Source organism: Colobus angolensis, unplaced genomic scaffold (assembly GCF_000951035.1).
Source record: "Colobus angolensis palliatus isolate OR3802 unplaced genomic scaffold, Cang.pa_1.0 Scaffold518, whole genome shotgun sequence".
Lineage (NCBI taxonomy): Eukaryota > Metazoa > Chordata > Mammalia > Primates > Cercopithecidae > Colobus > Colobus angolensis.
The window spans coordinates 1,806,654-1,819,712 of NW_012118688.1; the positions used below are offsets into that span (position 1 = coordinate 1,806,654).

The 13,059-nt window shown below is 32.6% G+C and overlaps 1 protein-coding gene across 1 annotated transcript in view; it reads left to right on the forward strand.

The window, feature by feature from the left end:
• The window catches only part of CFAP47 (cilia and flagella associated protein 47), a 455,808-nt gene that overhangs the window by 98,294 nt on the left and 344,455 nt on the right, over positions 1–13,059 (forward strand). The window contains exons 23-24 of the mRNA XM_011960616.1: positions 6,207–6,301; positions 10,578–10,737. Of these exons, the coding sequence (XP_011816006.1) occupies positions 6,207–6,301; positions 10,578–10,737 (255 nt within the window). The remainder of the gene's footprint in view (positions 1–6,206; positions 6,302–10,577; positions 10,738–13,059) is intronic.

Below are 13,059 nucleotides of genomic sequence, written 5' to 3' on the forward strand. Positions count from 1 at the left end.
ATTAATGTTGACTTAAAGAAATTGGCTCTCTTGACTGATAATTTTGACTCACACCTATAATCCTAGCACTTTGGTGGGAGGCTGAGGCTAGAGGGTCCCTTGAAGCTAGAAATTTGAGACCAACCTGGTTAGCATAGTGAGACTCTATCTCCAAATAAAAATGAAAAAAAAAAAAAAGTAGTTGAATTTGGTAACGCACATCTGTAGACCCAGTTACTCAGGAGACTGGGGCGCGAGTATCCCTTGAGCCTAGTAGTGAGCTATGATCCTGCTACCGCACTCCAGCCTGGGGATAGAGTGAGATGGTGTCTATATAAAAAAAAAATTGTCTATCTTTCTCTGTGATTAAAAATACATTATTTCTATTTTCAGTTTGATTGCTCACAAGGATGAGAATTTCCTACCTTTGCTTTTAATTATATATTTTTATGGAACTTGTCTGTTCATATACTTCACCTTTAAGTAAAGTACCTTTGCTTTTTAAGTTTTTGTATTTGTCTGATAGATTTGGGTGAGCTGTTTATATTGTTTTTATATTTAATGTGAGTGTCTTCCAAGATTTGTTATTTGTCTTTAGTATTATTCATTTTCTGATAGATCTCTTTGTTAACTTTATGGAAAATCTCTCTTGTTCATGATGTCTAACATTGCTTGAAAATTTAGAATGTCTTTGTCAGCTAGAGGGTTGGTAAATATGTAACGCTTTATTAGATATTTTGTACTTCCAAAAAGTACATATGTAACGCATAAAAAAGTACATATGTAACGCATTTACAGATATTTTTCTACTTCCACAAAGATTTCAGATGTAAAATCAGACTTACTTGTATTATATAACTTAACCAAAACCAAAGTTCACTAATGATTCAAATGATACAAGAAAAATTAGGCAAAGATGTAGCATTTCTTCTTCAAGAAGATGAGATCTGTCAGACACATCTTCCAAATTGTTCTTTTCTCCCTCCCTAGGATTCCTTTTAGTTTTTGAATTAACAGATGAGTTTTTAAATTTTTATTGTATATGTTTAAGATGTACAACATGATATTTTGATATACATATACATAGTGAAATGATTTCGTAGTCAAGCAAATTAACATATCCATCATATCCATCATCCCACACGGTTACATTTTTTGGTGGCAAAATTACTTAAAATCTGCTTTCTTAGGAAATTTCCAGTATACAATATAATATAATTAACATTAATCCTCATGCTATTTATTAGATCATTTTGAATGACATTTATATAAACCTTGTTCCCAAAGAATGCCATTTTTGTTTGATGCTCCTTATTTTTGTACTCTTAATAGTTACATAGATATGAAATGCCTATATGATAAATGTCTACTCTTTGTCATCCATGCTCCATAAATTTGTAAATTCTATGTATTTTTGATAAGCTATCTAGGCAGGTACGTCTTAGGCCTTCTTATAAGTCCGCTGCTGAATACCATTTCAATGTTAACAAAAAACTCTGATCAAGTCCATCATTAACTCCAAGGGAGTTAATTTTTTGAGAATTTTCATGTCTGATAGTATCATTTTTCCTCCCACATGTGAACGATATAATGCGGTTGAATATAAAATTTTATATTGAAATAATTTTTCTTCAAAATTTTGAAACTATGATTATTGTCTTCTATCTTCTCTTGTATTTAGAAATCTGTTATTTTTCTTCTACATCCATTATGTGCTACTCAATGTTTCCTCTTTGAAGCTTTTAGAAACTTCTCTTTTCTCCTGGTGTTTCATTATTTTATACTGATGACTTTCATGTGAATCTCTCATCATATATATATGTTATATATGTTATATATACATAAATAGATATTTAGGGAATAAAATGCAGATGTCTTACATGCATATGTTGCATAGTGGTGAAGTCTAGGCTTTAAGGGTACCCATCATCCAAATAGTGAGCATTATAGCCAGTAGGTAAGTTTTCAACCCTCACCATCTCACACCATCCCACCTTTTGTAGTCTCCAATGTCTGTTACTCCACGGGGTATGTCCATGTGTATCCATTGTTTACCTCCCACTTAAAAGTAAGGACATACAGTATTTGACTCTCCGTTTCTGAGTGATTGCATTGGCAATAATGGCTTCCGCTTCCAACCATGTTGCTGCAAAATACATGATTTCATTCTTTTTTATGACTGAGTACTATTCCATGGTGTGCATGTGTGTGTGTGCACGCGCACTTGTGTGCATATGTGTATCGCATTTTCTTTATCCAATATGTGCAGGTATCTTTCTGATGTTGTGATTTCTTTCTTTTTGGGTTTATGCCCAGTAGTGGGATAGCTAGATCAAATGGTAGTGCAATTTTTAGTTCTTTAGGAAATCTCCACACTATTTCCATAAATGTTGTATTAATTTATATTCTCATCAACAGTATGTAAGTGTTCACTTTTTTCCATAGCCTCACTAACATCCGTTGTTTTTTTAGTTTTTAATAATAGCCTTTCTGACTAGTGTAAGATAGTATCTCATTATGGTTTTCATTTGCACTTCGCTGATAATTAGTGATGCTGAAATGTTTTTCATGTTTGTTGGCTACATGTTTTTCTTTTTTTGAGAAGTTTCTGTTCATGTCCTTTGCCCACTTTTTAATGGGGTTATTTATTTTGTTCTTGATTTGTTTAAGTTCCTTACGGATTCTGGATATTAGTCATTTGTCACATGCATAGTTAGTATTTTCTCCCATTTTGTATGTTGTCTGTTTACTCTTTCTATTGTTTATTTCTCTGTGCAGAGGCTTTGTAGTTTCATTAAGTCCCATTTGTCCATTTTTATTTTTGTTGTTTTTGGTTTTGAGGACTTGGTCATGAATTATTTGACTAGGTCAATGTCCAGAAGAGCTTTTTCTATGTTTTCTTCTAGGATCATTATAGTTTACAGTTTTATATTTAGGCCTTTAATCCATTTTTAATTAATTTTTATATATGGGGAGAAGTATGGGTCCAGTTTCATTATTCTGATATGAATTGTAGGATTGCTTTTTCCAATTCTGTGAAAAATGACCTTGGTACTTTGATAGAAATTGTGTTGAATCTCTAGATTGCTTTGGGCAGTATGGCCACTTAATGATAATTGATTCTTCTAATCCATGAGCATTAAATGTTTTCCCATTTGTTGCGTCATCTGTGATTGCTGTCATCAGTGTTTTGTAGCTGTCTTTATAGATACCTTTTACTTCCTTGGCTAGTATTTTATTTATTTTTTAAGCTATTGTAAATGAGATTGCTGTCATGATTTGATCCTCAGCTAGATTATTGTTTGTATATAGAAACACTACTTATTTCTGTGTGTTAATTTTGTATGCTGAATCTTTACTGAATTCATTTATCAAATCTCAGAGGTTTTTGGTAGAGTCTTTAAAGATTTCTAGGTGTAAGATTTTATCAATGAGCAGGGATAGTTTGACTACCTCTTTTTCAGTTTGGATGCCTTTTATATATTTATTTATTTTTTCTCTTGCTTCATTGCTCTGATGAGGACTCCAGTACTGTGTGGAATAGGAGTGTGAAAGTTGACATCCTTGTCTTGTTCCAGTTCTTACAGGAAATAGTTTTAGGAGGATTGGTATAATTCTTTGTATGTTTGGTAGAATTCAGCTATGAATTCACTGGTCCTGGGCTCTTTTGGGTGGTAGATTTTTTTTTTTTTTTTATTACTGATTCAATCTCTTTACTCATTATTGGTCTGTTCAGGAGTTTTATTTCTTCTTGGTTCAATCTTAGGAGGTTGTATGTTTCCAGGAATTTGTCCATCTTCTCCAGATTTTCTAGTTCACGAGTGTACAGTTGCTCATAATAGTCTCTGATGATCTTTTGCATGTCTGTCATATTAGTTGTAATGTCTGTGTTTTCATATCTGATTGTGTCTATTTGAATCTTCTCTCTTCTTGGTTAGTCTAGTTAGTATAATAGCTTATCCATTTTTAAAACACTTTCTGAGAACCAGCTTTTCTTTTTGTTAATCCTTTGCATTGTTTTTTGGTTTCTATTTCATTTAGCTCTGCTCTAATCTTTATTTCTTTTCTTCTGCTAATTTTGGCTTTGGTTTGTTCTTGTTTTCCTAGTTCCTTAAGGTGTGACATTAAGTTGTTAATTTGTGATCTTTCTTCTTTTTTGATATAGGCATTTAATGCTGCAAACTTCCCTCTTAGCACTGTTTTTGCTATGTCCCACAGGTTTGGATCCTTACTATTGTGTTACATTTTTGTGTTCTTTCAAATGGGGAACTCATGTCCTTTAGTTCTACAAAGCGTTCATAAATTATTTTCTTGAAAATTTTCTATCATCGTTTTCTATATTCTCAGATTACTATCGGTTGGATTTTATACTTTATGGATTATGTCGTATATATGTATATATGCATTTATATATTTGTTATCTTAGGCAGTCTCTCTTACTGCCATTTTCCTCATCTTTTTATTGTATTTCCCAATATTTTTCTTTCTTTTTTTTTTTTTTTTTGAGATGGAGTCTCGCTCTGTCTCCCGGGCTGGAGTGCAGTGGCCGGATCTCAGCTCACTGCAAGCTCTGCCTCCCGGGTTTATGCCATTCTCCTGCCTCAGGCTCCCGAGTAGCTGGGACTACAGGCACCCGCCACCTCGCCCGGCTAGTTTTTTGTATTTTTTAGTAGAGACGGGGTTTCACCACGTTAGCCAGGATGGTCTCGATCTCCTGACCTCGTGATCCGCCCGTCTCGGCCTCCCAAAGTGCTGGGATTACAGGCTTGAGCCACTGCGCCCGGCCCCCAATATTTTTCTTACTTGACTTTTCTAAATCTTAAAATATTATTTTGGCAGTTTTAAACTAGTAAGAGTTCTTAGTATTTACTAATTATTTCCTGATAGCCTGTTATTTTTGGAAAATAATACCTTTTATTTCTAATTATAATATGATTTCATTGACTTTTTTTTTCTGTTGACTACATTTTCACTATTTTTGCTGAATTATTTCTTCCTCTATGTCTCTCTCTTTTATGTTGAATAGTTCTTTAATATCTATTGACCCTTGCCTGTTTGCTGATGTTTATTAATACCTCTTAAAAGGCTGGCTTTATCATTAAATATTATATCACTGTCTGGCAATCAGGATACTAATGAATGTTTTAATTTGAGGAGGTATGTCTGGGAAATTAGTCTGTGATCTTTAATCTTAGGTGGTTTGGTTTCTTCAGAAAATGATTCTATAAAAATTTGTGATAGGCAGAGTATAATTTGTTTGTTTAAATGAAATAAGGCACTCTAAATGGTGAAGTAATATGCCAAAACAATGCTTTGTTTTTAAAGTTGTAGTCAACATATTATTTTCACTGGTTATTCCTAGTTGCCAATTTGTAAATGGAAAGACAATATTACATGTGCCACTTTTTATATGTCTGCTGTAACATTGTCTCTTTTAGGATTTCACATGACAGGTTTTGGGAGTAACACAAGGATGGACACTATCTACAACTTTCTCCTATCCCACAGGTCCTGGCCCCCTGTCAAATCATCCATTAATTCCAGTGGCATAATAAAAACACGTGTAAGATACATGCATTTTTAGGATCAGAAATTGTTTTTATTTTATTTACTTATTTTTTCAAAAGCTGGTGATACCCTTTAGTTTTCATTAAGAATTACAAATGTCTTAGAGGTAAGTTTCAAGAAGTATAGAGTTTTTTTTCCAGTAGATTATAATATCTTCTCTAATGCAGTGAGTATTTTTACAGATACGCCTTTTCTTAATCTTCCATGGAATAGCCATTTACTCCCAGAGTTTTCTTGTTTTATCTAGGAAATGTTACATGCTATGCCAGCTATATATTTTCTCTGTATTCCAATAAATTTTCCTTCTGCATTTCTGTTCACACCAGTGTTGTTCAAACTCTAGTGTGGAGATCATTTTAGCTCTGTTTACTTTTTTCTTAGCTCAATATCACCTTTTTGTTATTTCAAGGATAATTTTCCTATTTTACTTATAATTCATTGCCATTAAAATATTCCACAAAAGGGAACTTCGGTAATTCAATAAACCAAGATATTTTAGAAATGTTTTTAAATGTTATTTTATTTTCTGGTTGGGAATATAAAAATATATAGAAACAAATCTTATTTTCTTAATGTTTAATGTTTTAAAGTATACTAAGAAGTACCTATGGGCTTATATCTGTTGACATTTTATCAGTATATTTATGTTCCTCTCACAGCATTGCAATCACCATTGAACTTATCTAGTACTAAGTTTGTATTTGAAATCCCTTTACATGAGATGAATCCTAATAACAAGGTCACAAAAACTCAGGTATGTATAAAGAAGTGATACAGTTTACAATTCTTTTCATGATTATGAATTTTAGTTTGTTAAGTTGATTATTCATAAGCATGAGTCATATGAACTATTCCCTATGATTAATTTCTCCCCAATTGTTTATGCTATTTGGAGCAAGAATACTGGTGTTTTTAGAAAACTTACATATAAAATTTCTCAGGAGTAATTTTCAAAATGTTTAAATACATATACAGCTATTTATAAATACATATATGCATATAAGTAATAAGAATATTAAAATAATTTTAATATAATTAAAGTATCCCATTCTCCTTATACAAATAGAAGCTATAATTTAAATTAATATGAAATATATTCCATAGATAAAAGAAAATGTGCTAGGCAATAATAAATCTGAATAATAATAATAGTAAAGTAGCTTCTATATTAAGTTACTATTTTTTTCTTACGGGATATCTCTGCCTCTCTTCTAATTAGGAAGGAAAACAGAGAGACGTGCAAAAAAAGAAGTTCAGGACACATTATAGAAATTTGTATTTGCACTGCCCCTTTTTGTCTTATATATCGCTATACCTGTAACCAATTTTGAACCTTTATAACATTGAAGAAAAATTATATGGAGAGAATATTTAGCATTGCTTTAATAAAACATAGCAGAATGCTATATAAAATTATAGTTAGAGATCAATGAAGGATCTACTGAAATTAAAATGTGACTGTTTAGAGTATCAAAAGTCAAGAAAACTTCTACTTCAAATAGAACTTCAAGAATACAAAGACCTTATATGTCGGACTAGAAGGGCAACTTTAATTAACTGAATTTAATGGATTTCAGATAAAAACAATACCTTCATAAATGCAGATTATTTTATGTCATTGAAATTTTATTCAATCGATGTAAGCAAAGAAGATCTAGACATCAATAGCATTCTCTCTTTTGAGGAGAAAGAGCGACATTGGCCCCATGGAGAAAAAAAATGTGACTCTAATCTTCTACTTAAACTTCCCATGAATGATATTTGCAGTCATAATATATAAGATATATGGTACAGAGAAGATGTAATGTGTTTATGGAAGGTTAATTTGACAGAAGGTTTAAGGATTTTGAAATAAAGAAATAAAACTCATTTTACATACTGGGTAGTTAATGGGTGCTGTCTAAAGTAGAGAGAATAAGAAAAACAAGAGGTGTATATATATTTTGCTTAAAATTACCAAGTGACTAATGGAAGAATTTAAAAAAAATTTCAATTTCCAAAATAGGAAGTGGAGCGAGGAGTATAGGTAGTACCAATGAGCTGCATCTTCATCTTTCCTAGTCGGCAGTCAAAAGACAGTATCTGAAGCTGATAAACCATAAAATACTCATGCTGCAGGCAGATAATGGCCCCAAAGATGCTTAAGTATTTATCTCCAAAATTTGTGAATACATGACCTTATATCACAAAAGATACTTTGCTGATGTAATTATGGTAAAGGACTCAGAGAAGGGAAGATTTTCCTGAATTATCTAGGTGGCCCCAATCTAATAACATGAGTGGTTAAAAGCAGAGAACCTTTTCTAACTGTGCTCAGAGGGAGATGTGATGACAGAAGGGTCAGAGTGATGCAGTGTTCAACATAGAGGAAGAAGGCCACCAACTGAGGAATGAGCTGACCTCTAGAAACTAGAAAAGGCTGTGAAATGGGCTCTTTCCTAGAGCTTTCAGGAAGGAACACAGTTCCTGCTAACACGTTGATCTTAGCCAGATGATACTTGTGTTGGACTTCTAATCTAGAGAAATGTGATATATAATAATATATTTGTGTTTTCTAAAGTCCGTATGTTTGTGGTAATCTGTTATGGCATCTATAAAAAACTAATATAAGCCATATTGGTGTCACATTTAGATAAAAACTGAAATCACAATTGGCTAAAATTGGTTGCTTCTGGGAAGCAGAACTTTTGATGAAGAGGAATTTGGTGGGACAACTGCTTTTAAACAAGCATTTTGAACTTTTTGTGTAAGCTGCATACATATGTGATTTTGACAAAAATATAAAGAAAAAAACACTAAACATACTGAACAAATTGACCAATGTTTCTTTATAGATAACTGTATCAGTTCCCTTCTCAGAATTTTAAGATAGAGAAGGTAGATAGTATTTTGGAAGTATAATAGCTTTTCCTCATTTTAAAATGACAAAAATTAAGCTTCAAATGGCTGGTATGATTTTGTGCTCACCTTCTGTATTGAAACATGTTTTCTTTAGAATGCGTAAATTAACCTTTTATAGTTAGGATATACCAATATTAGAGCTAAAATAGATGCAGTACTTCAAGGCTTGGGAATAAAATGTGGTGATAATTGTATGACTCATTCTGTAGTCTTCAAGTATTTGAAGAGTGAAGTTAATGAAAAAACCTGGTTGATAGTTGTATTTTAATAGCAGGTTACATTAGAAAGATGAGTCTGCATGCAAGTCAGGACCATAATGTTCAAATTTACTAAAATGTTTCAAAGATAGTGCAGAGAATTTCTGATAGCTTTCACCCAACTTTACCTAACGTTACCTTACACAACCCTAGGGCATTTTTTTGAAATGAGAAATTAACATTAGTACAACATTATTGACTAAACAACAGACTCTATTCAGAAATCAATGGTTTCTCACTAATGTCCATTTACTGTCCCGGGGTCCAACCAGGATAGTACATTGCATTTAGTCTCATCCAACCTGTGACAGGCTCTCAATCTTGCTTATTTTTTATTATCTTGACGGTTTTAAAGAGTATTTGTCTAGCATTTTTTGAAAATATCTGTTAATTTGAGATTGTCTGGTGTTTTTCACCTGATTAGACTGAGTTTTTATTTTCCATGGGTTTTGAAGAAGAATGTTACTGAGGTGAAATAATTTTTTTTTCACATCGTATAAAGGAATACATGATATGAAAATGACTAATTACTGGTGATGTCTGCTAGGTTTCTCCACTGTGAAGTTACTGTTTTTCACTTTCCATACTCTATCCTTTGGAAGTGTGTGATCAATTTTAGCCTACAATCAAGTGATAGGAGGTTAAGCTCTACTTATATATTACATATATTACTTGGAAATTTTCTTTAAAAGAGATTATTTCCTCTCCTTATTTATTTATTTTATTACATAATATATCATCATGAACACACATATATTTATTTTTATACTTTCAGTTATAATTTAATATTATATTATTTATTTTGTTGCTGAAATTGTTTCTGCTTTAGCCATTATAAGCGCTTTTACGTTGGTCCTTTGACAGGCTCCCATCATTGTGATTTTGAAGTGTTTTCTTAGTTAGTGGTACTACCAAATGTTCCAGGCTCATCTTTTATTTTACTTGCTCCAGCTCTAAAATCAACATTTCTCCAAGATCCCTTAGTACTTTTTATTGTAGAATGATATTTAGAAATCAAGGTCTAAGTACTGTGTATATAAGTTGCTACTGCAGTGTCACAGGTTCTAGGCCCTTTCAACAAATAGAGTCAGGAAATATGTGTATACATACTAATCCACATATACACATATACTTATAATTATCTATATGTGTCTCTCTCTCTCTCTCTCTCTCCATACATCCATCTAACTAACACCAGTTCAGACTGATATCTCTAATCTAGCACCACAACGTCCATTCCCATCTTTCTCTCTTACTCATTTTTGACTAATTTCTCTGACAACGGGAAATCTGCCTCTCATTTTTTACACTTTATTTACTTATTTTAATCCTAATTTCAAGTAAAGAAGTTTCAGAATTTCTTAACTGTAGCCTGTTAAAATTGCTGACACCTTTATCACCTAGAGTACATTATTCATACACAATTGTTACTCTTTAGCCTTGTAGCTTTCAGTCAAAAACACAGTTTTTCAAAGTTACTGAGGTCAATTTCTCCCTACCCTAACTACATTCAGTGAGGTTATTTCACACATTTGTAATACAGTGTATCAACATTCCAAGATGGATTACAGACTGTGATGCACTGTATTACAGCTGGATTGATTGTTTTTGATTTACATACATTTATGTTCATGTAAGATCTTTGGGTTTTGAAAAATGCATGGAATAATGTGTCTACCACTTCATTGCCATAGAGAACAGTTTCATCAGACTAAAAACCCCTTTGTCTAATATCATTTTAAAGCATTTTATCTATGATTAATCATTTGAATTTATACATAGGCTCATCAAATTGAGATGGTAATACAACTAAACTTTATTTTGCATGCTATAATTTTTAACTTTTTTTTGTCTTTTTGTGTGTGTGAGCAGAATCTTGTTTTATATAATATTACCAAACACCATGTGACATGGACTTTGGATCTTAGTAATACTGGCAAGCTTTTCAAAGATGGCACCTTCAAGTTCAGTGTACTGAATGGGATTATACGACCAAATGCAAAGTATAATGTTTCCATAAATTTCTGTCCAAGTAAGATCTTTTCTCCTATATTTGTGGTTATACTTTCAATTTATCCTTCATATATGACATTGTTTTATTATGTATACAGAAATTTAGATTATTTATTTGTTTCTTTTAATTTGAATAATTATAAATAATACAATTTTATTAATCTATTTTTGAATGTTACGTTACTTAATTGACGAAGTTGGTATATATTCAAGGTGTACAATGTGAGGATTTGATGTATGTATACATTGTGTAATAATTGCCACAATGAAATTACTTAATATATCCATCATCACCCATGTTGTACATTAGATCCCCAGAAACTTGTTCATCTTATATCTGAAAGTGTGTACCCTTTGATCACCATCTCCCCATTTCCCCCACTCCCAAGCCCCTAGAAGACAATGCCCTACACTCTGCTTCCGTGAGTTTGACTTTTTAGATTTCACATGAATGAGATTATACAGTAATTGTCTTTCGGTGTCTGACTTATTTTACTTACAATAATATCCTCTAGGTTCAACCATTTTTTTTTTTTTTGCAAAGGGCAGAATTTTCCTCTTTCATATGAATGAATAGTAGTCTATTGTGTATACATACATCACAATTTATTTATCCACTCATCCATCAATGGACACTCTTATAATCTGGCTATTGTGAATATTGCTGCAATAAATATAGGAGTGCAGATATTTGAGATACTGATCTCATTTCCTTTGAGATTACCAGATCATATGGTGGTTCTATTTTTAATTTTTTGAGGAATGGTCTCAGAATTCTGCTTGTCACACTCAGCCACTATAGTGCAATGTAATCTGTTTTTCATTTTATTAGACTTATAAAATACCCAAATTACGAGGACACTAAGTTTTACACATATGGTAATCTAGATAAAATACCCGCAACTGGCTCAGTTATCAGTAGAAGTTCAGGCAGGGTAAGAATCTGTTATAGCTTTTAAGCTTATTAGAGAGTTCCTTGAGCACTGTGCTCTCTCCCTCTCAATAATGTTCTATTAGCACTGTGTTGCATTAACTTGATGTTCTGCTATATCTATTAGCATGGCATTGTATAATCATTTTAGCTTTGTGTGTGAGAAACATCTCATAGCACATTATGATTAGTAGGTTTAAAAATGTTTAATCTTTTTACTACGTCTCTTTAAATCTCTGAAAATATGATAGAAAATATCAACTATTCTTTGCATTCTGAAATTTGTTTAGTAAAAATAAGTTTTATTATGTATTTCTCTAGTTTCTTCTCCATTTCTACCATATTCGAGTTCGAAAGAGCTAGCACAAAGGCTATTCCAGCTGAACCTACCATCCATATTTCTGTTCAGAACTTCTCTTTTATGTCCCTGTCAATATTTTTACTCAGACAAAATGCACTGGACTGGTCAATCTAGAAGGAAATAAGAAACATTTCCTTTTGACTTTTCGTTTAATATGGGACGGGGCCCTATCAGTCAAATCTGTGGTTTCCTTTATTAGGCTCCCAACCTTACTCTTTTGTTGTTTTGTTTTTGTTGTTGTTCTTGTTGTTGTTGTTATTGTTGGAGATGGAGTCTCACCCTGTTTCCCAGGCTGAAGTACAGTGGTGCAATCTCAGCTCACTGTAACCTTCACTTCCTGGGTTCAAATGATTTTTCTGCCTCACGCTCCCAAGTAGCTGGGACTAGAGGCGCGCCCTACCACGCCTGGTCAATACAACCTAACTCTTAAGAATTAAACATGCTTAAAATGCCTTTATAAATTACATCTCAGATGAGAGAGAAAATACTCTCAGCTTAAAAGGGGGTATGGTTGAATCTCCAATAGTCTGAGGTTATACAAAGAATCTCCTTCTCTATCACCCCAGAACCCTTTAAGAGGTCTGAAATTCTGAAACAATCAGAATTCAATAAGTCTTAAAATGTTCCCTAACTCTGAAATTATTTTTTCTCCCCAAAATAAGTTTAACAACATCAAATTTATGAAATGAAACCATGATTTCCCTATAGATTTGTAATGTTTTAAATACATATATTCTCTTATAGCTTATTTTATCAGCTCAAACTATACGTAATTTTTTAAAAATTTTTCACATAGTCTTTCCAGTACTCATTTGTCATTATTAGTAGGGAGCCCATTATTCTTCTATCCCTCCTCTCCTTTCCTCTCCTGCTGCCTCCCTTTTTCCAAGAACCCTAGACTACTTACTTGATCAGGTAAAGGGCTTATTTGATTAAGTAATGGCCTTCAGTACAGAGAGCGCTAGTATGGCTGATGATTTCAATGAGTCCATAGCTTTTGCTTCTAGCACTAAGTGTCACTTTGGAACATGGTCTTGCATCACCCAGTG